Genomic DNA, 27221 nt, shown 5'->3' with positions numbered 1-27221 from the left:
TAAAAGGATTGGGAGAACAAAAGCTGTTTCAGATTAGGAAAATAGTATTGAAGTGTATTTTTTTCTCCATGTATGACATGTGTCCTGATGTGAGGTTCCAGTGAAGAAGCTCGAAGCATTGAAGCCCCCCATTTCACTGTCTTCCAGGAAATGTTGGAGAAAGCTGGCTTCCTTACCGCTGTATCCAAGACAGGCTGACACAAGGCATGGGTGAGGTGAAGGCCAAGGGCATTTGTGATGGCCAGGAAAGGTGAGCCAGGGCAGTTCTCTAGGGGCTTGATAATCTGGACTACACAGTATGCCCTCAGAAATGTTACTTTCAAAAGAAATGTTTTACTTTTTTAAAAAAAATGTGTGTGTGTGTGGGGGGGGGGGGTGGGGTGGTTTTAAAGCAGTTGCCCAGATTGAAGAATTGCACATATCTAGAATTAAAGTTTAGCTGTCTTTGTGATGTTCTAAGTAGGACACCTGTGATTGGCCTAGGATATCACAAAGATTGACTCCAAAGAAAACAGACACTTGCTATGTTAATTAGGCAAATCCAGATTCTTTCTACCTTCCCACCTCTCTGCCACAAGAAGGTATGTGCTCTGATGTGGCATTCTAGTCCTCAAAACTCTTAGGGTTGTTCCTGGAAAAATGATCTAAAGGACATTCTGGGCTCACTCTGGTGGGGAGGTGGGGGATGAGGGCTGCTGTAGCAGCAGGTGCAGCTGGGAATGGATACATCCCTGAAGGCATCTGAGAGGACTCTTCTAAGGCTGCCTTCATCACTGAGCAGTGCCAACTACTCTTCCTGTCAAAGATGCCCACCACATTCCCAGGCCCACCTGCTGCCAGAAGAGGACACTGTTAGTGTCACATCATGTCACCAGCAGGCAGCTGATGGCAGAGTTTGTAATGTCACAGGCTTCAACACAGCATTCTGTACACAGAGGGTGTGGGCAAGAGGGTTAAGATATAAGACACATGGGCTGAATCCCTGTGACCTCACACCATACTCTGCTGAACTAATGTCTTCCACAATCCGTTCCCCAGGTCTGGGACAGTGGGGTGACCTGGCTGTGGGACCTGGCGTGAGGGAGAGATACCTGTTCCATAGACTCTGTCCAGGTGGGCAGGTACCCCAATGCTGTGAGTTGAGAGTCAGAACACTGGTCCTGAGTGTACCCCACATCCTAGCAGGGGACCTTAGCAGGATGCTTCACCTCTTTTCCCCCAGGGTTCTCACCCTGAGAATCTGAACAGCTGTCCCATCTGTACTCTCCATGGGGTCCTTACAGACAACAGTGAAACAATAACCTTAGGAAATGTTTGCCTTCCTGCCTTATTTACCTTACTGTTTGCTTCTGCATCCCCTCCATCATTTTACTAAAGAAACCAAGGCAACCTGTAATCAGGACAATTAGGCTGCCCAGATTGTTGGGTTGGCCACATATATGCTTAGAAATTTCTTTGCATTGTGTTGCTGCTGCCAAAGATTGGCCAATTTCATCTACAGATTTTTTTCCTTGACTTTTTTTTTTTAATTATCTTCCCTTTTATCCCAAATTCACTTTTTCTTGCCAATTCCCCAAGCCTTGGTTGGCATATTTGACATTCACTGTTATCAGCCAAGGAATTAGAAGATTATCCCTTTATTCATAGTAGTATATGAAGGGTCCTTCATCTGTGGCCTGTAGGATCCACAGAATGGATAAAAGTTAGGTTGGCTTTTCCCTTAGTTTTATCTGCTTTCCAAATCCTTGCAGAAATTCTTCAGATTTGGTAGTATGATTTGCATGTTTCCAAAGTTTTCCCATTTCTTTCATTTTCATTTTCCCATTTCCCTGATCTTTGGAACTTAATCATGCTTAAAGTAAGACAAGAAACTCCTTGGAATTATTCAGTAGCTTATAGAGGTCTTCTACTTAGTGATCATTTTCATCTTCAAAGTTTAGCTTTACGCTTCTCTTTAAATATGCAAGGTGCTTGTCTGCCCTCTAGTGGCAGCTTCTTGGTTACTGCATCAAGAACCAAGCTTGTAGAAGCCTTGACAAAATTAAAATATGTCTTCTACAGTTCATAGACATCCTAGAGAGATTAAAAATACTGCAAAACTGAAAGCATCTTCATGGGAGAGGGAACCTAGGATGTTAAAATGAGGATAACACTTACCTGTTTTTGAACACTTAGCACAAGCAGCTTTCTAGAATGACAATCCTGGCAGCAGCCTCATGAAATAATTTCCTGTCGTTCCCATCCTACGGAGCAGGTTGAGGAGGACAAGGAGAAGGAGACTGTCAGAGAGGTGGAGTAACTGCTCTGTCTAGGAAGAGGCAGATGTGGGGCCTGTTCTTTACATGGGCACAATAGCCCATGTGGAAACCAGAGGCCAGTAGAGGTTTCCATTACTCCATTGCAGCCCTGCTCTGCAGCTGGGAGCTGACATGGACAAGAAACCCAAATCACACCATCGGTTTCTGTCTACGACCAGAACCCAGGGTACCTGCATCTTAGTTCAGGGATATTTCATTTGCTGTACACAGATCTTCTTAAGATTGTTGACTAGGTGTCAGATACAGATTATCCAGGCTTTGAGGAGCCAGAGCCTGGAGGGCAAGGACCAGGCACCTGGTGCTAACAACTATCTGATAAACTGAGAGTGGCTGAAGTCTTCCAGGCCTAAGGAATCCCAGAGAAGTCAGCACCACTGTGCCAAGGCAGATAACACCCGGAGGCTGACTGTGCACTGCAGCTTGAACTCTGGAAGAACCTGCAGGAAACATAGGTAGAAGATGGCATGGACCTGAAATTGGCTTGGGTGCTTAAGGACCAGTGTAAATGTTGGTGCTGCCACTTACAAATTGGTATGAATTTGGACAAATTAACTCAACCACCTGGGCCTCCACAATCCCCTCTTACAAAGTAATTGCTCTTAACTCTGTGTTAATTTTCTGTTGCCTTCAGTAAGGCATTGAAATAACCAATTTATAAAGAGAAAATTTTGTTTTGCTCACAGTTTTGGAGGTCCCAGTCCCTGATGGGTTGACCCTGTCACTTTTAGGCAGCACAGCCCGCAGGGAACACGTTGCAGAGCAAAACTCCTAATCTCGTGACCAGGAAGTAGGAAGCCAGAAAGACCTGGGTCCCACAGTCCCCTTTAGGACTCACCCCTAATGACCCAAAGACCTCCCAGTAGGCCCCACCTCTCAAAGGTTCCATTGCTTCCCCATTGTGCCACTCTGGGGTCCACGACTTCATCTCCCTGGGCTTTGGGAGACACTGAAGATCCAAACTGCAGCATCCTCTCCAATTTTCTGTAAAGATTAAGGAGGATGTCAGGGTGTACCCCGCTGTGTTGGTAGTGTTGCACATTCATGTGACCACGAACTGGCAATGCTCCTGTCTACAGCCTGCCCAATCCACACAGGGCTAGAAGAATGTAGCCTCATCCTGAGAGTGAATAGCAAGATCCACAGAAGGTGAAGCATGAGATGGGAGTGTCACCGGATGAGGTCTGAGGAGGTCCCAGAAGGGAAAAGAGCACTTCAGCTCAGCTTTGGCAGGTTTTTACTTACACTATAGAAAGGAATTTCAGGGTGCATCAAAAGAGGCACAAATAGAGACTTGTTCAGGGAAGCAAGGAGATTTATTCAGCAATAGAGCAGGATTTGCACTCAAAGGGACGAGTGCTTTGGGGCAGCAAAACAACTTTACCTCCATCCTCTTAGAGACTTATCAGCGGGTGAGGTATTGGGGGTCTCTGGCTTCTTTTAAAGGAAACCTTGTAAAAGGCAAACATGAGAAATGTAAGGGGGTGCCATCAGGCTAATGAACTCAATTCCTTGGATTGTGGAGCACAGAGCAGGCCGTGGTGGTCTGGTTCTTCTCAGAATCTTCTGGTTGACACTATCTAGTTAATACGTAGCACTTGGAGGGCACCATATCATGGGTCTTTAACGATGTCTCTCTCTAGACTTTTAAAAATCCGTCTAAAAATACATTTTGTAAACAACGATATGTAGGCACTAATTAACTGGACTTGTGGTACTATAAAATTTATTGGCCCTTTTAAGAATTTAGACCTGGAGCAAAATAGGCCTGAGGGGTGAAAGTGAAGGTATTCATGGAGCTTCCATACTTATGAGTCCCTGTTTTCTTCTGTCTCCTTTCTACCTAGCCTCATTTTTCCATCCTACTTCAGAAGTAAGTGGAAAGGTGGCAGCTTCGGGGCTTAGCATGAGTGCCAGCTCTTTGCATCTGAGCAGTCCAGGCCTGGGGACAGCTGGAAAATAGAAAATAGAATGCAATTGAACCCATAGGCATTCTTCCTTTTTATTTTTTTAATTAAAAAAAATTAAATTCTGTACTAAGTTGCTGAGTCTGATCTCAAACTTGTGATCCTCCTTTGCCTCAGCATCCCAACATTACAGGTGTGCACAATCATGCCAGCTGTGAGCATGATTTTAACAGATGGGAACTGACTGCTTTTAACAGTCATATGGGAACTGAATTTCAGTGAACTCTGGCAAACAACCCTCAAATTTGGAAGACCAAGTGCACCTAGAAGCAGTTGCTCCTTGCTTGTGTGGCAGTGAATTTTGTGCTTAAGGAATCTGTGACAGAAATATAGATGGCTACAGAATGGTTATGATGTTATAAACAATGGTGCTTAAATTAATGGCCCTCTATTTATTTCCACTCCTTCAGGTGTCTCCAGGACACTTGCTACCTTTCTTGGTACGGCCAGACCCCTATAGAGGCTCAGAAGAATAGAAGTCTTCGACTGTGCAGCTACAGCCTTTGCCTTCCTTACAACCAAGGGCCAGTGGGTGAGGTGCTGGGAAAGGGACATGGCTACCAAATCCTGGCCAAGGGCACCCACAAGCTGGACGGTTTCAACCCTTTCCCATAGGAGGAGACAAGGACTCTGTGCAGCACCACCCATGGTGGGAAGCAGCCTTGGGGTTTAGAACACATGTCTGAACCTAAGCCTGTGGGCTCAGCTCTTCCCCTGAGGATTCCCTTCACTGGGAAGTGGGGTGGGATCTTAGTAAACACATATTACACCTGTAATCCCACTGGCTCAGGAGGCTGAAGCAGGAAGATCGTGAGTTGAAAGCCAGCCTCAGCAATGGTGAAGTGCTAAGCAACTCAGTGAGACCCTGTCTCTAAATAAAATACAAAACAGGGCTAGGGATGTGACTCAGTGGTCGCTAGTGCCCCTGAGTTCAATCCGCAGTACTCCTTACCCCTAACCCCACCCAAAAAAATACAAGTTACTGTTATAGGGGCAGCAAAACAACTTCAAATAGTTTTTTGCAGGCCCAGATAAGTCCCTAAGAGGATGGAGATGAAAACTAAAAGGGAGGAAAACTTAAAAATTTATTTTATACAAGTTTTATGTGTCCTAAGAACCCTCATAAGAAAATGAAGACCTGAAGATGAGTTAGTCAGTGACTTCCATATTCAGTTGGACAGAGAATGGCAAATTTTGGAAATGTCATAAGGCCAAGGCTATTGAAGAAGACCAGGAAGATAAGAGTTAGTTTAACAAGCCTGTTTGTATAGGATTCTCTTGGCCTTAACACTGGTGATAAGAATGTTGCTTTTATTGCTTGCATAGGAAGGGCATCTTTCACATGGGAATTTCATCTTCTGCTTTTAAGAAAGAGGTGAAGGTCACAGTGATCTTGCACTTGTGGTTTTCAGAGCTTTTCACTTAACAATCAATAGGCCAGGGTTGTATATTTTAACTCCTTCTCTGGGGCACACCACAGACCTTCTGTTCCAGGAAGGATATGGAGGCCAACCCTGAGAACCCCTGTGTCTATAGTGGGGCCTCCAGGGGACAGTAAGGGGAATGCTAATGTTCTAAGAAGTTCCATGTGTATTAGGGTGGGGGCTAGAGGGCATTCTGGTTTCTCCTTCACCCAGGGAATATTTCCAGTTTTTTTGTTTTGTTTTGTTTTTGTTTTTCAGTATTGAGGATAGAACCCAGAGCCTTCAGCATGCCAGGCAAGTACTCTTCCACAGAACTACATTCCCAGACCCAAATGTTAATTTTTTAGATAATAGTAATAAAATAGTTGATTGAAATTTAATTTCCATATTCCTTTAAGTAGAAATAACTTTTTCAACTTTGATTATGCATTTCATAGATAAGAGGAGCTAAAAAATACTGACTTTAAATTTTTAAAGAAAATGTCAGGGACACATCAGTTTGTTTTAACAGGTCAGACTTTTCTTCACATCACTGAGCACAGTAGCTTTGAAGACTGATGACTTCAGAAGACACAAAGGAACTTACTATTCTGATTAATTCCAAAAAAATTCTAAATATTTTCCCCCACAGGTATATCCAGTTCAAGAAATGATTTCATACCTGAGCGGTCACATCCATCCTGTGGTTGGCAGCTGAATCAAACTCCTAAATTACTTTTAAAGAACAGGATCATAGCCTTAAGTTTTTATCTCCAGTGTTTATTATCACAAGATATTAATACACTGGATTCTTGATAGCAAATTGTAATGCTGACTCCAAATGTTTAAACTTGATTCAACATTGTTCTAGAAAGTTGAGTGTTCTGGAAAACTAGGGGAAGCTGACAACCTGTGATACTGCCCAAGTGGTACCCTGAAATTAACCAATACCACTTTGAAGCATCACCCTCTATTGGCCAGGCCCTGCCCTGCCCTGGTGCAGCTCCAAAACTTGCCACTCAAAGTGTAGCAGGGGACCTGAAACTGGGTTCTTTGTATTGCAAATTCCAAGAATGGAATCCACAGATACAGGGTGAGAGCAAAGTAACAGGATTTATTAGAGTAACCAAAGGAAAGAAAGCAGAGCTCCCAAAGGGGAGAGGTCCCAAGGGAGGGATGCCACAGTGTGGCTGTTGTCTAGGGTTTATATAGATCTCTAGGGTTAAGCTAACCTCCTCCCCATTCCTGGGTAAGGCACTCAGTGTCCAAAAGCTCTTCGCATACCCTTTCTCCAATCAGGTTACTGTGCCTTTTTTGGTGGTGATGGTGGTGGAGTCTGGATACTAGGCAGCCTGTGTCTCACTACCAGCTACTTTTTCTACATACACAGGAGTTTGCCTGACTTTGATGAGGCCTGGCTTGTGTCTGTAGTTTCTCAGTCCTGCTACACAGAAAGCTGACCTTGAAGGAGCCCATGTTTCCTGCTTGCCCATTTTAACTTTTCTCCTGCCTCAAAAGCAGCCTGCAGAGCTTCAGTTTCCTCCCCCTGTGAGTGCCTCTGGTCCATGTAAGAGGCTGGGGTTAAAGGAGCATAGACCTATGAGTTCCCTTATAGAATTGGAGGTCAAACAGAATAGCAGCACTGTGCTCCCCTCCCATCTGCAGCCCTCCAGTCCCACCTCCCACCCTCCTGCTCTGGGGACAAGGACTCTGTGAGGGGAGAAACAGGCTGAAGAAAGGGAAGCTCTTGCACCAGGGACACTGCCTGGCTTCTCACTCAGGGTGGCTCTGTGCAGGGCCAACTGAAGCAGAAACATTTTTCTTTAACTTTGATTATAGACAAATTCAAATACACAGTAGGAGGAATGGTGTCATGAATACCTTTGAACATGGGTCAAGATCTTCCTACATCTGCTCTCCACACACATGGAAGGCAACAGCGCCCTTCTTCCCCTGCCAGGTGGAGGCTGGCTCCTGTGCCTTCTGCTTGCCTGTGGTCACAGCCAGATTGCCTGTGTACTCCTAGCTGTAACTTCAGGACATCCTCATTGCTCTTCCTTTTTGCTTTTCCACAGTTCCTCTGGACTGTGGTTTCCTCCCATTTGCTACACACCCCTGAGTTGTGACCCCTTTACCCCCATCATTTTAGGGTTGGACTATCAGTGTATTTCTGGCAGAGACATTCTTCCTGGTGTGGCCAGTAGTAGTGCCTTCCCAACATTGCCTACTGTGTTACACCTGATGTCAGCATGCATCCCAAGGAGTCTAGTCTTCTTAATTAGCCTATAGTCCAGGGCAGCCTTGACCTGGCATAGAGGCCAAGTCTTTGTCTCTGCTTTTTTCTCCCTGCACATGGCCGCCTTCCAAATATGCTTTTCTCCTTCTCTAGATACCCATGCTAATTCCATGCTCTTGGTGAGCAATGAGCAGTGTAGCTGTCCTGCCTGTGCTCTGAAAGGGATGACAGGAAACTTCAAGTTCCAGAAGCTGCTACCATGGGCTCACAGGGAGAAGGTGTGCCTTACACGGAGCTGCTCCTACGTCTGGGGAAATGTAGCTTTTCTTCCTGAGAACAGTACGTGTGCACCATGCTGCTTGGAAAGCCTGTGTATTCCAGCAGTTTGTCAGGTACTGTGTTCCCATCATGCATGTTTGTGCCCAAGAAACAAGCCTAAGTTTTTTTTTTTTTTTTTTTTTTTTATTGGTTATTCAAAACATTACAAAGATTTCAGAATAACATCGGTTACACATCCACATTTTTACATAATACCATAATAGTAACTGTTGTATTCTGCTACCTTTCCTATCCTCTACTATCCCCCCTCCCCTCCCCTCCCATCTTCTCTCTCTACCCCATCTACTGTAATAGCCTAAGTTATAGAGTTTTCATTCTGTGGTGACAACCAGAACATAGCTCCACAGAAAAGAAATGTGGAGAAGGCAGCCTCAGCCCAGGGGAGAGGGACTACAGCTCAGGTGGAGATTGGGGCTGTCCCTCAGGTAGGAGGTGGGACAGTTCCCCAGGTGGGGGATGGAGTTGTTCCCCAAATGGGGAGTGGACTGTCCCTCAGGTGGACAATGGGGCTGTGCCTCAGGTAGAGAGGGGGGCTATCATGGGAGAAGAGATGTCTCTGAAGAATGATCCTAGGAGTTCCCAGAAAGAAAGGAGAATTTGACTTAGGACCAATGGATATCTTAGCATAGATGTTAGAACAGAATTTCAGCATGTACCAGTTAAAGCATAGAGAGAAGTTTATTTGGAAAAGTAATTCTGTATTCAAGGGACAATGGGGGCAAAGAGAGAGGCCAGTGACTCCGGGGGTGGCTGAGGGAAGAGGATAACAAGCTCGAGGCCAGCCTCAACAACTTAGCGAGGCTCTGCTTCAAAATAAAAAATAAGGATGGGATATAGCACCCTTGGGTTCATTCCACAAGGATGTGGGGATTGGAAAGGGAGCGCGAGGGAAAGGAGGAGGGAGAGAGACTCTCTACTCTCCAGATACAAAATATATACCCTATAGCCACATACCCAATGAATCTTTCAGCCACACCCCTACTGCCTCCAGTTACCACTCAGGCTAATTCACTGATTAGGTTAAGGCTATAACCCAATCAGTTCTCTGATCCTTCTTGTATTGTCTCACATGTGAGTTTTTGGGGGATACCTCACTTCAAAACCATAACAGCCTCTCAGAAGTTTCAATTATTCATGGGCACTTTCTGTATTTCAGTGTTTCATGTGTGTTTCCTACATTTTAATAGTTCAAGGACACTTTCTTTGGGACTCAATATCTCTCCCTGTATTACCAAATTTCTTTCTCAGGGCTGTTCCCCAAGTAGGAAGGGAGGTCATCCTTCAGGCAAGGTGGGGTCCAGTCTCATAGATGGGGGTGGGATTCCCTCTCAGAATGCTCCAACCAGAAAAGGCTGCTAGCAGCTGAGAGCACAGGAAGCATGTTTTCTTTGAGGGGTGTGGGGAAGCTCTTTGAAGTCCCTATTAATAAAGTTCTGGTTACCTGGAAGTACGGGAGTTCACTGATACCTGTTTGTCAGAGGACTGACAGAGATGGGGTCTAAAGGCTGGGGTAAGGACAGGCACTGGCAGGCAATAGAAATGAGAACACAGGGGATATCCTAAGGATGGGGAAGGTGGAGGGTGGTTGCCATACGGGGTGGGGCAGGAAGAAGAACAAAAACTACCTGGACTGATATGCTTTTAACTAATGCTTTTGACTCCAGTTACACAAAATCAACCCAGAATTGGTGCTTTTGTGTTTCAAATTCCAGGAGCCAGTTCTCTGGGGAAGCTCCCCGATTGTCTGCTGGCCTTGGGAAAAATTACTCTGGAGTTATTTTTTTTCAAATTCTTTATGGAGGCAACATTACAAGACTTTCCCTGTCTTATGCGTAGTACATCCAACAGCATTTGTGTTGAGAATGAACTTGAATTCAATCTGCATTGTTCATATTTGGAAGCCCTTCTATTCTAAGATGTCACTTCTGGCTAGGAATAAAGTTCAAAAAGGTATTTTGGAGGTTCTTAAGAAAGAATGTTTAAGCAAAGGTGAATGTCTAATGATAGTCTAATGAGTTCAATGATAGAAGAAGAAGGACCTGCATTTCTCATGTTACACAATGCCAATAGCTCCATCTGATGACTCTTACTGGTCCTCAGCACCACACCACCCCTAGTCCCCACCTGCAACTTACACACAAGGGGCAAACAGACCTCATGCCTCTTGAGCACTTGGTGAAGATCTGTTATGCAGGGTCACCTGTGGAGCTTCAAAATCAACACTGTTAGAAATACCCAGGTGCTGCAAGAAATCAAACACCTGCTGGGAAGTGGTCCAAAGTGAGTGGGCAAGGCAAATTTTACTTGTATTGGGATACCTGGCTAGTAAGTGTTCCAGGAGGGCAGTCAGCCTGCTTTCATCCTTAACTCATTGCTTCCCTTTGTCCTGATAGGAGAATCTCAGGGTTACAATCTATGCAATTAGCTAATTTTAAAACTGAGGAGGACAAAGGGAAGAGCTATAATTAAAATGGCTACTATTCAAGTGGATCTTACATCCCAATTAAAACTAAATACTATCTTCTGAAATCAGACCACTGAACTTTCTACTTCTTACAAGACCAAGTCAATCAGTGCCCAAACCCTACCTATACATATTCTAACAGGATAAGTCTGGCATGGTTCTGTGCCTTGATGCATCCCTCTGCCTCCCCCTACCACCTGGACCTCAGCTGTCAGCACAGATGGATGCCTTCAGAATTTGACCATCAGAGTTCTGGGAGTCTCCATACTGAAATGTGCACCAAGGGGGCTCTCTAGTTCCTGCTGTGAGACCACCCTCTGCACTGCTCTCTGGCAGTTTCCTCTCCATAGTCTCAGCAGACTACCAGTTCATGCTCAAGTGAAGGCCACAGGAAGTCATGATCCAGGGCAACTTGTTGATGGGGCTTAGTTACAGGGTCATTCATGTCCTGCAAAGTAAAGATTCTGCATGGAGTTTTAAAAATCCTTCTGCTGCAAGAGAAAATCAAATATGTCTTTTTAACTTCCAGAGGATTTGAAGAGTTCTTTTTATTGGTGGAACTGATTACAATGAATTAAAGTCATAGTTGGTAGGTTAAATGTATGAGGTTAAGAAACAAATTCAATTTTCTAGTTCCAACATAAAAGGAGTAAATACATCTCATCCGGTCTACTATCTCAGTAGAACCTTATGGATTATGGAAGACTAAGAGAAAGGGAAAGTGGAATTTCTCTGGCAGGCTTGAACCCCAGCTGTTTGAAGGTGCCTGGATGTGGTTTTCCTAGCCATACTGCTCGTGTTCATGTACTTGCCTCAGGCATGGTGATAACCCCTGCAGATGCTTGATCAGCACGACCTCTTTGTCATAGCACCTTCAGGTATGTTGAGTGCACGTTTTTCGGAGTTCGTCACTTTCTGATTCTGTTGGAGATGTGAGCATCTTGATTGTATTCTTGAAGGCGGCAGATTCCGGACTTCTGAGCGGAGCACTGCACTGATTCAGACCACAGCCACTCTGGGTATTGCACCTCTCCCCATGCTCAGGGGAGGACCCAAGGATCCTGAGAATGAACTGGAAAAGGCCCTGCCCTCAAGAAACTCATGGTCAAGAAAGGAAGAGAAACACCATGCCCATGAAAAATATCACCAAAGAACTCTGTCAAGAGGCTACAAGGAGCCCAAGAGGGTAATACCTCCTCTTGGAGACTGGGGGTAGTGAATACTAAGGCTGAACTTTGATGGATGAACAAGGGTTAGATGAAAGCAGAATTTGGAAGAGGCATTGACTGCAAAGAGCAACATGATATTTTTGGAGGAAACAGTGAATATTTGAAGTAAAATATGTGAAGAAGAGCTGTGATTAAAAATAATTAAGCTAAAAAGATAATCAAAGTAGATCCAGAGATTTCTTATACTAAATTTAGGAGGCTATCATCTAATTTTAAAACTACATTAGTTATCAGAGAGTTTATCAATATTTTCATAGCTGTGTTCTCATTTAATATGAAGTGTAATTGATATTTTTCTTTATTTTTTTTATTGGTTGTTCAAAACCCTACAAAGCTCTTGACATATCATATTTCATACATTAGCATACATTAGCTTCAAGTGAGTTATGAACTCCCTTTTTTACCCCAAGTACAGATTGCAGAATCACATGGTCTTCTTAGTTTTCTCTCTCTTTTCAAAAACCATTTAACAATTTTTTTGGAGAGCAGGTACAGGGAATTGAACTCAGGGATGCTTTACAACTGAGCTACATCCCCAGCCCTTTTTATTGTTTACTTTGCCATATGGCCTCACCAAGTTGCAAAGGCTGGTCTCAAACTTGCCATCCTCCTGCCTCAGGTCCCCAAGAACCATTAAACAATTTTAAAATGTGAAATTTGGTGGCATTTAGTACATTCACAATGTTGTGCTACAGTTATCACTGTCTGTTTCAGAGCACTTCATCACCCCAAAAGGAGGCCTGATACTCATTAAGCAGTCACTCCTGGCCTCTCCTCCCCTCCCCTCTGGAAACCACTAACCTGCCTTCTGTGTCTGTATATTTGCTTTTTCTGGATATTTCATGCAAATAGTTAGAGTTGGAAGATAAATCTAGGCCTTAAAATTGTCTTAGACACTATCTTCTGTGAAAAAAATAAAATCTGTAGAAAAGACTCTATTCTGGGAACTACAGAGAGAAACAATAGCTAGAAGGGGGATTTGGAGGCTTCTGGGGCTCTGTGGATCCCTCTCCTTTGCTGACCAGCTCCTCTTGCCTGTTAGCATTTGCAGACAGGTGGAGCTGCCTTGGTTTCTGGGTTGGATATTTTCAGAAAGGGCCAGGATCAGCCCAGGCCCTGCACTGGGTGGGGTATTCTGTTCTTGCTATAGAAGAGATGAGACAGGAGCTGTCATGTAACCAGGTGTGAGTTGGCATCTCAGCCTCCACTGTGGCTTTCCTGAATTTTCTCCTGGGAGCTGAAGCATCTGGAAGCTGGCAGTTACAGATCTGTAAAATACTTGGAAAGTCAGTGCTTGTACAGTTCCATGTGCATGTTCCGGAGAGGGGAAGGGCCAACTTCTATACCAATGTTAATTTCCTGGAAAGGCTGGTTAAAAAAAAAAAAAATGTCAAGAAGCAAAAATGAAGTTCTGGGCCCTCAATCTGAGGCATGGTGACTGCTTTCCATATGTAAGTTCACAATGGGTATTGTTTGGGGACAGAGCTTTCTGTGTGGGGGCAAATGAGTGGCCAACTTTGATTCCTTCCCATGCTGTAGGTACCTCCCTGCTGTCCCAGTCACAGAGGAATTGTAGTTTTATTACAAGGAGAGCTTCATGGGTCAAAGCAGAGGTGTCAAATCCTCATGGGTAAAGGCCTCATGGCCTGATGGGTTCCAGGCATACCAACCCCCACTCCCAGGCCCAAGTTCTGACTATGCTTAGGTCAAGCACATTGTTATCCTGGCATTCTCTCAGTCTAGCAACCAGTCCATCTGTCCTAGCTTCACAGGCATCTGTCCAACACTGTCTCCCTGGCTACTCTAAGTGGGCTGCTATCAGCTCCCATCCAAACGGGTCCCCTGCCTTCCAGTCCCCATTGTTTTTCCATACAGCAGCCAGACTGATGCTTTTATAGCACAGGTTGATGAAAACACATGTGCCCAGAGCCCTCCACCTCTTTCAGAATGAAGCTCTGTGTCCTCCATCTGACCACTCCCATCCTCTACTTATTCTGAGGTCACCTCCTGGGCTTTCCTGTTACCCTCAGGTCACTGCAGCCCACCACACTCTCTGACACAATGGGACAGGCATCCTCCTGCAACGTCAGCTTTCTTCAGCTCCATTCAGATGTCTCACTTCAGAGTAGCCTTTTGGTAACAGCCCCCAAACCACCTGACTCTAACCCTCGCCCTCTGTGCTCTCTGGCAGCATTGGGGAACAGAGCCCATCTGTCCTCCTTGCTTTCTCTAGAGCCCAGGGCAGTACCTGGCATGCATCAGAGATCAGGGCTATTTTGTGAGTGGAGATTGTTACTTTCCCAGATGTTGTCATAAGCAACTCTGACACTATTTTATTTTTTTCTCACAGAGCTTTTTGAAAACAACTAGAAAAGAAGCATTAAGTGCTATTAACAAAAGAACACAAGCTCCTTGTGGTTGGGAGAGCAGTGCTGACAGGTACGTCCATGAACCATAGCTAAGTCAGGTTTTTCTGAACATTGCACATGGCATGGGACTTTCAAAGAACCAGTCTTATGTCAAAGTCAAAGCTGGCTTCACAAACCAAGAGTGGATTAGAAAATATAACCCTTAGCTCCAATGGAAAAAAAGAATGGAACTTTGAACTAGTATGCAAAATTGGACCAAGTAGCATGATGAATTTAACCTTGAGTGTTGGGGGTCACACAAGGTGATTTCAGATAAGATTCCTCCTGTCACTGTAGGGAACTCTGGGAACTACACAGTGAGCCTTAGCTGGGTGCAAGTACTAGATTTCATGGGTGCAGAGCATATGGACCTGAAAAGAGTAGAATTAGGTGAATCTCACGAGTGCTATGCTTTGTGAAATAGCCAGTCATTTAAAAAGGCAAATATTACTTGCTTCTCTTTATGAGATGCTTAGAGAGGTCTAATTCATACAGACAGAAAGCAGAATGATGGTGTCAGGGGAAGGGTATTGGGAGGACAGTGGGTAAATAGGTGCCTGCTACTGCCCCAGTTTCGAAGTTTGGGCCGAGCAGTCTTTCCCAACGGTAGGTTCAAGAGCTGAAGCATTTCAGTTTATCTTAAAAAGTTGCTTAGGAATTAACCAAAGTGTAACTCTGTTCAATTAAAGAGAAATCTTCAACTAGAATTAATGTTCCCTCTGGGCTGCCTTGGGAAATGTCTTTCTTGTCCCTGCCACCCATGTGTGACCTGAGAATGAGCAGTCAACCAGGGCAGCGGTGACATTCCCCCTGTGCTGAGCTTCTGGGCTCCATTTTCCACCCACCGTTTGGCTGGCACATTCCTTCCTTGGCCTGCAGTGGTAGTGAACCAAAGGTGGTTGGGTGAGCTACCCTCTGGACAGTGTGCTTGGTTGGCCTTCCTTTCTGGAAACAAAAGACCTCTTAGCTTTGAGCAGAGTGAGGGTGTCTGTGGGGTACCTGTTGTCTGCCTCCTGCTGTCTATGAGGACACTCCCCATGTCAGCCCCTTGCTCAGAGGCCATTACACTTACACAGACAGGCACACGTACCCATTTCCTTCTTTCCTGGAGCTCAACTAAGACAGCAGAATTTTTCCTTTTTAAAAGAACCTTTCTACATTAAGAACTAAAAAAAATATAAATATAAATATAGAAAGCAAGTTAGCAGGATGATGAACAGATTAGAAAATATGTCATATTCCTAAGAAGGGCAAAACTAACTTGAGATATTCCTTCTGGAAAAGAGAAGGGTCAGGAGGACTGGCCATCAAAAGTTCCCGAGATTAGGTTTCAGATGAAGGAGAGAACAGCGCATGTGTTCTGCACCTTAAGCTCCAAAGTTCAAGGAAGGCCATGGTGGAGAAGGGCATAGGGAGGCAGATGCTGAGAGTTCAGGAACCAGTGCTACCTTCTGATTTTAACCAATAATAACAGTTCACTCTCTTCACTGGGCAAGTCTGTTCCCCTGCAGAGCTCTGGCATGTTGCAAACACTGATGGTAAATAGAGTTAAGGCCCCAGAGGCTGACTAATGTGGATGGTGGCTTGAGGCGCCAGCTAATCCCACCCACCCACCCAGGGCTCAAACCCAAGACCTGCCACCCTTAACCCCAAAACTCTAGGCCTGTGTCCCTAGCCTATGGCCATATACTTCAGTGCTTTTCAGTCAACCCAGGCCAACGTCCAGACCCCACAGGACAGACAGGGCATGTATAGAAAGTGATTTGCTCATTTCATGAAACTTCCAAAGCAGCGTTTTAGGTGGGCACAAATTTTTGTAAATGGCTCTCAATGTGCTCCCCTCTATCATGAGAACTTCTCCTGGAGCACCTGACCCAGCACTATCTAGTTTACTTTCTAAGCAGATCATCTCTCTATTGGTCCCTTGGGAAGGACTCCTGGAAATAGACCTCAGGTCACAGTGAGGGTCTTTCCAGTAGACTGGGATGATTAGAATCAGGTACCAAATGCATTACAGAAACAACACCAGATTTCCTTCTCATTCTGCCTTTTCTTTCATGATCAGAGCCCCTCACAAGCTTTCTGCCGTGATCGGGAACCTCTGGAACGGCTGTGGCCCCAGCTTCTGTTGTCATCAGCTGCATGCCCCTAGGAAAGCAAATGGCACATTCTCTGGTCTATGGGAGGTTGGTGTCTGATCCCTGCCACACTGAACTTTATCAGAAAGCTACTAGTGAGAGTCTGGGGAACTGTCCTTGGAGTTTGTCAGTGACCCCTTTTTTGCCTTTCTAAGTTCTTTGGACACTGCACAAGCAGTTTTAAGGTATGAATAAAATTTGTCACTGCAATAAGAGAAAATCTACTTTACAATTTTATTGTCTTAAAGAGTGTCATTTCTGAGCTATTGGCTTCAATTGTAGAAGGTCATGTAAAATACCTGAATTCCTATCAGCTTAGCATGAATGGATAAGAAATGATCCTGAAATTCCTGATAAGACCTGCCTCCTATGTAGTGTGAGCCAGTCCCTGCTGAGTGCACTATCCTGTCATCTTTATTAAGTTGGCTTTTGACTATGGAGAATATCCAGTGCTGGGGCCAGGCCAGGCTATTGGAGAAGCCCTCCCTTCTCATTGAACTTTTAAGTTCCAGGGCACCTCTTCTGCAGCAACCCCCTGCAACTTGAAGACAGGGATTTACTGCTGTGACACGGGACTGCTGTGCTTTGCAGAGGACACAGCCAAGGCACCAGTCTCTGGGACTGTCACCGTGGGGACCCCCACCAAGGCAGCCGGGTCCCCACAGATCACCAGCGCTCAGCCAGCTCTTCTGAGATGGCTTTCCTGTCTCTCCACTATGCCTAGAAGGTAGGGTGAGGTTGGTGGAGGTGTGCACTTTCCCACCCACTGTCACTACCCAGGCAGTTGGTGACTTTAGCGTCTTCGTTGTTGCCTTTTTGAGTCACCATGCAGGGATGACAGACCTGGCTACCCTTTGCCATCAGTGTCCCTTGCCCCATGGTTCCCTTTGTTTTTTCAGATCAGTCAGTTATCCAGACTGAATCTGATCATCTGAACTTGTCTCTAATGGGACACACACAGCACTTGTGAGACAAGGGAAGTGCCAGGAGGATGAAAATGCCCATTAAGATACTCAGGCCATTTCTCTTCTCTTCTCTGTGGGGCTTTACCTTTCGCCTGTGCTGCCAGCTATCTAATTGTACCAACACCATGGGCTTCACCTGTAACCGCTTTTAATCGTTAATCGAAGTCCTGTAATATTGAAAGCTGAAGGTTGAGTAGTCTCGACTATTTCCAAACCCCAACTTACTTATAGGACCAGGGACTGCGTGTGGGAATGTGGAAATGATGGCACTCGTGTACAGAACCATAGCAAGTTGTGACTTGTGGAAGACACCATCTTTTAATTCCACTCACTGAGTGAAGAGAGAAAATATTTATATTTTACTCTTATTTCTGCAGCTAGAACAGTAGTTCTCAGATTTCTGCTGACCTCAGAGTCTCTTGGGAGCTTCCTGGCCCAGCCTAGTCTGTGATTCAGTGGGTCTGGGGTGCTTGTCTCACAAGAGTCCAGTGATGCTGGTGCTGTTGGCCTAGAGTGCACTGTGAGGACCAGCTAATGAAGTCATTCCTTGGCTTGTCCACACCTTGCTTCCTACTTCCAAGAGGCTCATTCCTACCCTCCTTGGGGCTGTGTTCCTGTGACCCGATCAGACTGTTCTGAGATCTGAAGTCTCTGTCTCTCTTCCATAGCTCCCTGGGCCCTCTACCTGAAGATTCCTGCACCCCCAGCTTCCCCAAGTCCATGTTTGTTCCAGAGATGCCCTGTCCCCTCACACAGTGTCCTCTAGGGACCATCCCAGCGAGAGGACTGGACAATGCCATGACCTCTGCCATCTGTTGCTTACTTGAAAGGGATGCTCAGGCACGTCCAACTCTGGGATTTCGAGTCCACATGGCTTCTGGAATGGCTGTTTGTCTGCTGATGGAATTTGGTGATGGTTCTGGAGTTGAAATGAGCCTCTATAACATGTCCACAACAACAGAGGTGACTGCCTACCACCAGTACAGGAAAGGTATGTTACCAGTGTCCTCCGGAGACCAGGGATATAGGAGCAGTGTTGGCACATTAGCCAGAAAGGAAGCCCCACTCCATTCTTCTGGACCCCTCCCAGCAGGTCTGGTGTTAGCCTGTGTGTGAGTCAGTCTGTGTCCTGTGTGCAAGTCTTTGCAAGCATCATCTCATTTAGTTTTTCCATCAGCCCTCTGGGATAGGTGGGTGGGTTGAAGACTAGCCCTGGGGATTGCACAGCTAAAATAGTAGGGCTTCCTACATAAGGCAAAATTCTAGAAAGGTACTACTAATGAAAATCACTTAAATTGTCCTTTATGGACAGATATATAATATCACAAGTTTTCATGCTTAAATTTTCAACATCCTTTGTTTTGATCAAGGTAAGGAAAAAATAAAAACTTCATACGAACATTCTAAAGTTGGACTTATTCTAAAGCTCTAGAGTGAATGGGAATCGGGGTGAGTAGAGAATTCTGACACTTTTCTTCCTTTCTGGTAGGACTTAATATTTTCCTTGCTTTTCTTTTTTAAAATTAGTTTTTGAACATGGTCCATTTTCATGGTGCAAGCCCATGAATTCTAGAAAGATGTACGGTGAAAGATCCTCTTCCCATTAACCTACTGTCTGCTATTTCTTGTATCTTATGCACATTTAAGCAAGCATAAATATTATTTTCCCTCTTTTTCCACAACTGGAAGTATACTATACGTGGTGTCTGGCTCTTTGCCCACTTAAATGTAAACTTACATCTTGGAAAAACTTCAGAGTCTGCACAGAAAGAGAATCCCTGTCTTACTTTGTGACTGACTAGTAGGGCATTAATTTAATGAGCCAAATCTATTTTATTTTTTAATTTAGTTATTGCTAAATTGCTCTTAGGGTTGCCTGGTCTATACTCCTGTGAGTAGTATAGACATAAATACAATAGATGGAAGCAGTCTGTTTATGAAGTTTTAATTTGCATGTTACTAGGTACATCCACATTAAAGTGCCAATATTTGACCATATTTACCCAAGAAAAAAACTTTCATGGTTCTACTTAATGTGGTATTTTGTATGAATTCTTTTCATCACTGAGAAAATTAGTCCTTTCAGTGTGATATAAGTTGCAAATATTTCTCAGTTTGTTGTGTTTTGGCTTTGCTTATAGGTTTTTTCTGTTCATGTGGAATATTTAATTTTTATCAAAATTCATCAACTTCTTCTTTTCTGGTGTCTGAATTCTATGTCATAGTTAGAAATGCTTTCCTTACTATATGAAACTGTCTTTTCCTGGTTTGTGAAACTATTTTCTCTTGGTTTCTTCTAGTATTTTTTTATAATCTTATTTTGCATATTTAAATATTGAATACATTTGGATGTATATTTGTACATGAAATCTGAGGCATAGATTGCATTTTCTTGATTCCTAAGTGTCCTCTGTTTGCCAGTGATCCCTCTCCTGCACGATCCAGAATGCTCCCTTCATTACATATTAGCTTCCTGCAGCTCTCAGGCCACTTTCATGCTTTCTGTCTAGTCCAGCTGACCTATGTGTATGCTGCATCATTGCCATGAAGCTTTGTATCTCACAGGTCGTAGGGCTAGTTTCCCTGGTCACCCTTTTCTCTAGGACTAGTTTGACCATTTTTACTTGCGATTTTTCCAAATGAACTTTAGACTCACACTGACTAATATAAACATACCTTATTAATTCTATTAGCAAAATATTTAATTTATAAGTTAATATATGAAGAATCTTTATATTTGAGAGTCTCTCTTTGTTAGAATATATCCTGCACCTTTCAATCCTTCCTTATATCTTTAGAAACATTCAAGAAATTTCTTCATGTGGAACTTATTTACTTCTTGTATGACATTTTATTTTGTGCTATTAAAAATGATCTATTTTCCTCCATTTTATCTTCAAACAAGTCATCATTGGGATATAGAAAAGTTGCTCATATTTGCTTTCATTTTGTGGCTTTTCCATCTTACTGAATTCTCATATGGTTTGTAGTTATCTTAATATATATTCTTTATGTTATTTTTTCCAACTGCATAAGGATATCACTTACAAATGGTGATATATCAACCTCTCATTTCCATTGCAATACTCTAGTTCCTTTCTCTTGTTTAATTACATTGGCTGGCACTGAGGCATAGATTGCATTTTGGCTCATTAAATTAAAGCCCTACTAGTCAGTCACAAAGTAAAACAGGGGTGTTTTTTCTGTATACACCCTGGAGTTTCTCCAAGATATGAGTTTGCATTTAAGTGAGCAAAGGGTCAGATACCATGTATTAGACATATATACATCCAAATATATATCCAAATGTATTAAATATTTAAATGATATTAATAAATGATGGTGGGCATGTTCCTCTCCATATCCTTCTACTGTTTTCCATTAAATTGGAAACTGGACTTCAGACAGATATAATTTATTATAACAAGTAAATATTTTAGTCATCGTTTTTGCTGCTGTGACTAAAAAACAACTTTAGAAGAGGAAAATTTATTGGGGGACTCACAGTTTCAGAAGTCTTAATCTATAGGCAGCTGTCTCCACTTCTTGGGGCTCGAGGTAAGACAAGACATCATGGCAGAAGAGTAGGGTAGGGGGAAGTGGCTCACATGGTGATCAGAAAGCCTAGAGAGACTCTGCTCGCCAGATGCAAAATACATACCCTAAAGGCACGCCCCCAATGACCCACCTCCTCCAGTCACACTGTACCCATCTTCACCCCCCACCCAGTTAATCCCATCAGGCATCAACTCACTGATTAGATTAAGGCTCTCATAACCCAATCATTTCTCCTCTAAACCTTCTTGCGTTGTCTCACAAATAAGCTTTTGTGGGTCACCTAACATCCAAACCACAAGAGTAAGTTTCATCTTTTCCTCTTTTATTAGGGGCTTTTTTTTAAAAAAAGTGAGAATTGTTGAAGTTTTTTAAATCCTCAGCATTTGTGAAACGATCTTAACAATTTTTTCTTTTTTGCTTAAGACAATGCATATCGTGAGCTTTATTACTGATATCTTAATATTGAATCATTCTTAAATTTCTTGGGGGAGGGTAACCTTTTTTGAATGTGCTGCTGAATTCAGTTTCTTAACATTGTCTTCATGGTCCACTGGTATTCATGAATGGAATTGGTCTTTAGTCACTGATTATTTTAAATATAGAATATATAATATAGAAGTGTAGAATATATTTGTATATCATAATATGAAATATAGAATAATATATATGATATATGTAGAATATAGAACATTTCATACATCAACAACTAGATTCACTTTCCTCTCAGTGACACATGGAGCATTTTATATAGATCATAGTTTAGGTCCCAAAGCAAATATCTACAAACACAAAAATTGAGATAATACCCTGCATACTGTCAGGTCACAATAGCATGAAACCAGAAATTGGCAACAAGATAAAAAACAGAAACCATTCCCACACTTGAAGACCAAATAAATAATTTTTTTTGAGAAAGAGAGAGAGAGAGAGAGAGAGAGAGAGAGAGAGAGAGAGAGAGAATATGAATTTTTAATATTTACTTTTTAGTTTTCAGTGAACACAACATCTTTGTTTATATGTGGTGCTGAGGATCGAACCCGGGCTACACGCATGCCCAGGCGAGCGCGCTACCACTTGAGCCACATCCCCACCCCCAAATAATATAATTTTAAAAAAAAAGTTATTTATTTGTTCTAATTAGGTATATATGATAGCAGAATCTTTTTTGTGTACAAATGGAGTGCAATTTTTCATTTCTCTGGTTTTACATGATGTAAGGTTGCACCACATGTGCAGGCATACATGTACCTAGTGTAATGATGTCTGTCTCATTCCATCATCTTTCTTGCCCCATGGTCCCTCCCCTCCAATCAAAGTTCCTGTATTCTTCCCATGCCTCCACCCCCCATTATAGATCAGCATCCACTTATCAGAGAGAACATTCGGTCTTTGGTTTTTTGGGATTGGCTTACTTCGCTCAGCATGATATTCTCCGACTCCATCCATTTACCTGCAAATGCCATAATTTTATTCTCTTTTAATATCTCTTTTAGTAATATTCCATTGTGTATATATACCACAGTTTCTTTATCCATCTATTGAAGGGCATCTAGGTTGCTTTCACAATTTAGCTATTGTGAATTGAGCTGCTATAAACATTGATGTGGCTGTGTCACTAGAGTATGCTGATTTCAAATCCTTTGGGTAAAGACCAAGGTGTGGGATAGCTGGGTCAAATGGTGGTTCCATTCCATACTGCTTTCCAGAGTGGTTGCACCAATTTGCAGTGCAGCCAGCAATGTATGAATTGTACCTTTCCCCCCACATCCTCACCAACACTTATTATTGCCTGTATTCTTGGTAATTGTCATTCTGACTGGAGTGAGATGAAATCATAGAGTAGTTTTGATTTGCATTTCTCTAATTACTAGAGAAGTGAACATTTTTTCATGTATTTGTTGATCGAATGTGTATCTTCTTCTGAGAAGTGACTGTTCAGTTCCTTAGCCCATTTATTGATTGAGTTATTTAATTTTTTGGTGTTAAGTTTTTTGAGTTCTTTATATATCCTGGAAATTAGTGCTCTACATGATGTGCATGTAGTAAAGATGTTCTCCCACTTTGTGGGCTCTCTCTCTTTACATTATTGTTTCCTTTGCTGAGAAGAAGCTTTTTAGTTTGAATCCATCCTATTTATTAATTAATTTATTAGTTCTTGATTTTATTTCTTGTGCTTTAGGAGTCTGGTTAGGGAAGTCAGGACCTACTCTAACATAATGAAGATTTGGGCCCACTTTTTCTTCTATTAGGCACAGGGTCTCTGGTCTAATTCCAAGATCCTCGATCCACTTTGAGTTGAGTTTTGTGCATGGTGAGAGATGGTGATTTAATTCATTTTGCTGCGTATGGATTTCCAGTTCTCCTAGCACCATTGTTTTCACCAATATATGTTATTGGTGCCTTTGTCTAGTATGAGATAACTATATTTATGTGGTATTGTCTCTATGCCCTCTATTCTGTGCCATTGATCTACACGCTGTTTTGGTGCCAATACCTTGCTATTTTTGTTATTATGGCTCTGTAGTATAGTTTAAAGTCTGGTATTGTGATGCCTCCTGATTTACTCTTCTTGCTAAGGATTGCTGTGGCTAATCTGGATATCTTATTTTTCCAAATAAATTTCATGATTGCATTTTCTATTTCTATGAGGAGTATTGTTGGGATTTTAAGTGAAATTGTATAACACTTTTGGTAGTATGGCCATTTTGACAATATTAATTCTTTCCATCCAAGAACAAGTCACTGATTTTTTTTAAATAGTTTTGGACTTTGGTATTAATGTTATACAGGGGTTTTCTTTTCTTTGTCCTAAAACCGTTTAAATAGCATTAAAATAATTATCGTCTTTTGAAGAATTTCCTTATCAGCCCTCTGAGAGTGGTTGTTTTCTTCATTGTCTTGTTGTGGCTTGACACCTTCCTCTATTTCAGTTATTGAGATTTTCCTACTTCTCTGGTAGTTAGTTCTTCTATGTTATTTGTTCTTAGAAAAGTAACTCTTTAATCAAGGTTTTCTAATTTATTGGCCTAGAGGTCAATAAAGTTGGGTCATAGTTTTCATCAGTATCTATAGTTATTTCCTTCCATCATTTTTATTTGTGTGCTTTATTCTTTCTCCTATTTTTCTCAATCAAGTTGACTACATTTTTATTAGTCTATGTAGAAAACTAGCTTTGGAATTTTGTTTATATTTCCCTAATTTATTAGTTTCTGCTTTGAAATTAGTTTTTTTTTCCCTTTTCCTTTCTTTCTGTTTTTTTTGTTTTCCATTTTGAGTTGGATGCTTAAATTTAACATTCCCACATCTCACATGGCTTTTTATTGTTGTGATTCTGGTTCTCCTAACTAGCATGATAAGCTACTATTTTGATTTTGTTAAAAATTCTGTGATATTTGTGATTTAAAGTACAGTCAGTGTTAGAAATGAAAATTCATGATTGCTTAGCAGCTTCTGGTGAGTCACAACCCTCTTATCCAGTTCCCTACTGTTCAACCAAGGTGTGTGGGCTGAACAACATTAAGTAAGATACGGCCAGAGGATCAGCAATGATGGGATGTGACTCTCCTATGTGCTTAGCACCCTGTCTTAAGTAGGATGACCAAGCCCTCTCCTTACCCTTTCTCCTCACCCCTTATTTATTTATTACTGGGGATTGAACCCAGAGGCATTTTACCACTGAACTACATTCCCATCCCTTTTTAAAGTGAGACAATAAATAGCTGAGGCTGGCCCCAAACTTACAATCCTCCTGCCTTAGCCTCCTGAGTTGATGGAATTACAGATGTGCACAACAATGCCTGGGTTTTCTCCCTTTTTTTAATCTTTTTTTTTTTTTTTTTGGTGCATTGTAGAGGGATACTCTTCCTTTTACTGTGCATCCTAATTCCTTGAATAAACCCAGGTGGCCTAGGAATCTTGCTTTTTTGTGTCATATATGGGCAGGCTTCTGCTACATGGATCAATTCCCATCTCACTACACAGCCTACCATAATTCTGGACATCCTTGTAGTCACTGTCATAATGTTTCTCTTGGAAGCCAGCTTTTTGTGTGAGCCCTTCTGGTAATGCTAAATTTTCATAGATGAGATGAGTGCATTTGTCTTAATGACATAACAGGTGTTCAGCCTTAGATCTGTCATATTTTACATTATGGGCTCTGAGAATTTTAAAATATGCTTCATTAAATGACTTCCCCTGCCCCTTTTGTATGTTTGTCCAAGTTAGTGTTCTGTTATATGGAAGGCTTGTGGCCTTGTCTTAGTTGATCTCTTTTATTTATAAAGAGGTTTTTATAAAGAGTCCTTTTTTAAAAAAATATTTATTCTTAAGTTTTAGGTGGACACAATATCAAACCCAGTACCTCGTGCATGCTAGGCGAGCGCTGTACCACTGAGCCACAACCCCACTCCCTATAAAGTGCCCTTTTTGCCCTACTTCTTTAGAGAACCCATTCATTATCCACTATGAGCAATAACAAAATTTAATATAGTCTGCTTTCTCTCTCCACAAACCAATTTTCATCGTTTAAATAATCTTCATGAGTATTTTTATTTTTGCTCTTATATATGCTTACATACTTCTTAATTGTTTGGTTAAGTTTTCATGCTTTTATTTTATCTTTATTTTTTTATATCTTTATTTAATTTATTTATTTATATGTGGTGCTGAGGATCGAACCCAGGGCCTCACTCATGCTAGGCAAGTGCTCTACAACCCCAGCCCCTCATGCTTTTAAATTTCTAGCAATTACTTACAAGCAAGCTGTGTTATTTTACAACTCCATCTCGTCTTCTCTTTCTTCCCAACTGTGCCTTGCTATATCATTTCCCACTGTCATGGTATACATTTATATGTTTTTCTGTCACCTGTTCTTCCACCTGTAGTTTAATCCTAGATCTAGAATTAGATACATTTTCTCACTCTTAGTCCTTCCATGCTGTTCTCACCTGACTCACTGAAGTTTGTCCCCAGTAGATCCTTTAATGTTTCAGGAAAAATTTCTTCAATTATATCTCTATTTTTCTGTTCCAATATTTAAGCTTTCTTTTCGGAAGATTCTGGTCATACATATGTTGGGTCTATTTTGTCTTTTTCTAATTTTTTTGTTCTTTATTTTTAATTCATCTCTCCTGTCTTTATCATTATTTCCTTTATGTTTCTTCTTTTGCATTTGCAGTTTCTATTCTCTGTTATGCTCTTTGAAATGCTGCCTTCATTTTTGCACTTCCTCTCTGTCTTACATCATAGAAACTAATGATTTCCCAAGTTATTATATCCTTTTATCTTCTTGTGAACAATGGCTTTCTGGCAAATGATCCTACTCTGTTATGAGAATCTCTTGAATTTGTCCTCTTAACTCTTGTAGTATCTTCTGAATGGTCTTTCCTTCTTCCTTCCTTCCTTTTGTCTCTTTCCTTTTTCTCTTCATCAGTATTACTCATAATTAAAAGAGTTGCTGTTTTCTAAAATGGCTGTCTGAAAGTGCTATGCATGTGCCCCGTATGTGTTCATGACATTCACAGTCACTGAGTCCTTTTGCCTCTGGGTTCTCACTTCAGGATACTTTCCCTGTGCTCCCCCCAGCATGGTTCTTGCTCATTCACACTTAATTTTTGCTTAATTTTAGCAACTCTTGCATCTATTTTATATCCCAAACATATTAGCTAACTTCTGTTTCTCAAAAAAAAAAACAAGTTTTCATTTTTTTATTGCTGTTTTCCTAATCACCTTTGGATAATGCCTAGAAGAGTTGATTGGAAGCTGACTGTAGTTATGTTCAAATCAGCAATTGCTCTATTAATGTTAAATATCTACAACTTTAATACATATGCATTGATTTTTTTTGTAGTTGCTTTAAAACTAAAATGAGAAGTTGATTTTTTCATCTCCTACTAGAGGTCAAGTCTAAAGCCAACTTTTAGGTAAAGGATACCTAAGATCTGACTACATAATATTCTAGCATCAAACAAGCCTGTGGAGGGGTCTCCTAACTACTAGACAAATTGCCTTTCTGACCTGGTAGATATGAAATTCTTCTTTTAAAATGAAGCAGGAACAATATATTGGTTCACACATAGCACAGCTCTTAATTAAATGTGATGATCAGCACAAATATACTTTAAATGTAATGATCAGCACAAATGTCCCTTTCGCTTTCTATTTATTAAAATCCACATGCAGATTTTCTTTTTGACACAGA

At 42.0% G+C, this 27221-nt stretch overlaps 1 protein-coding gene across 1 annotated transcript in view; it reads left to right on the top strand.

Annotated features, from left to right (window-relative positions):
• Nucleotides 1–206: 206 nt before the first annotated feature.
• The window catches only part of Pkd1l1 (polycystin 1 like 1, transient receptor potential channel interacting), a 140174-nt gene continuing 113159 nt past the window's right edge, over nt 207–27221 (top strand). Inside the window, exons 1-5 of the mRNA XM_077110056.1 lie at nt 207–250; nt 4693–4814; nt 8075–8199; nt 17006–17226; nt 18133–18455. Coding sequence (XP_076966171.1) covers nt 207–250; nt 4693–4814; nt 8075–8199; nt 17006–17226; nt 18133–18455 — 835 coding nt within the window. The remainder of the gene's footprint in view (nt 251–4692; nt 4815–8074; nt 8200–17005; nt 17227–18132; nt 18456–27221) is intronic.

This window comes from Callospermophilus lateralis, chromosome 1 (assembly GCF_048772815.1).
Source record: "Callospermophilus lateralis isolate mCalLat2 chromosome 1, mCalLat2.hap1, whole genome shotgun sequence".
Lineage (NCBI taxonomy): Eukaryota > Metazoa > Chordata > Mammalia > Rodentia > Sciuridae > Callospermophilus > Callospermophilus lateralis.
Note: the sequence above shows the minus strand (reverse complement) of the source record. Positions and strands in the feature narration are given on the sequence as shown.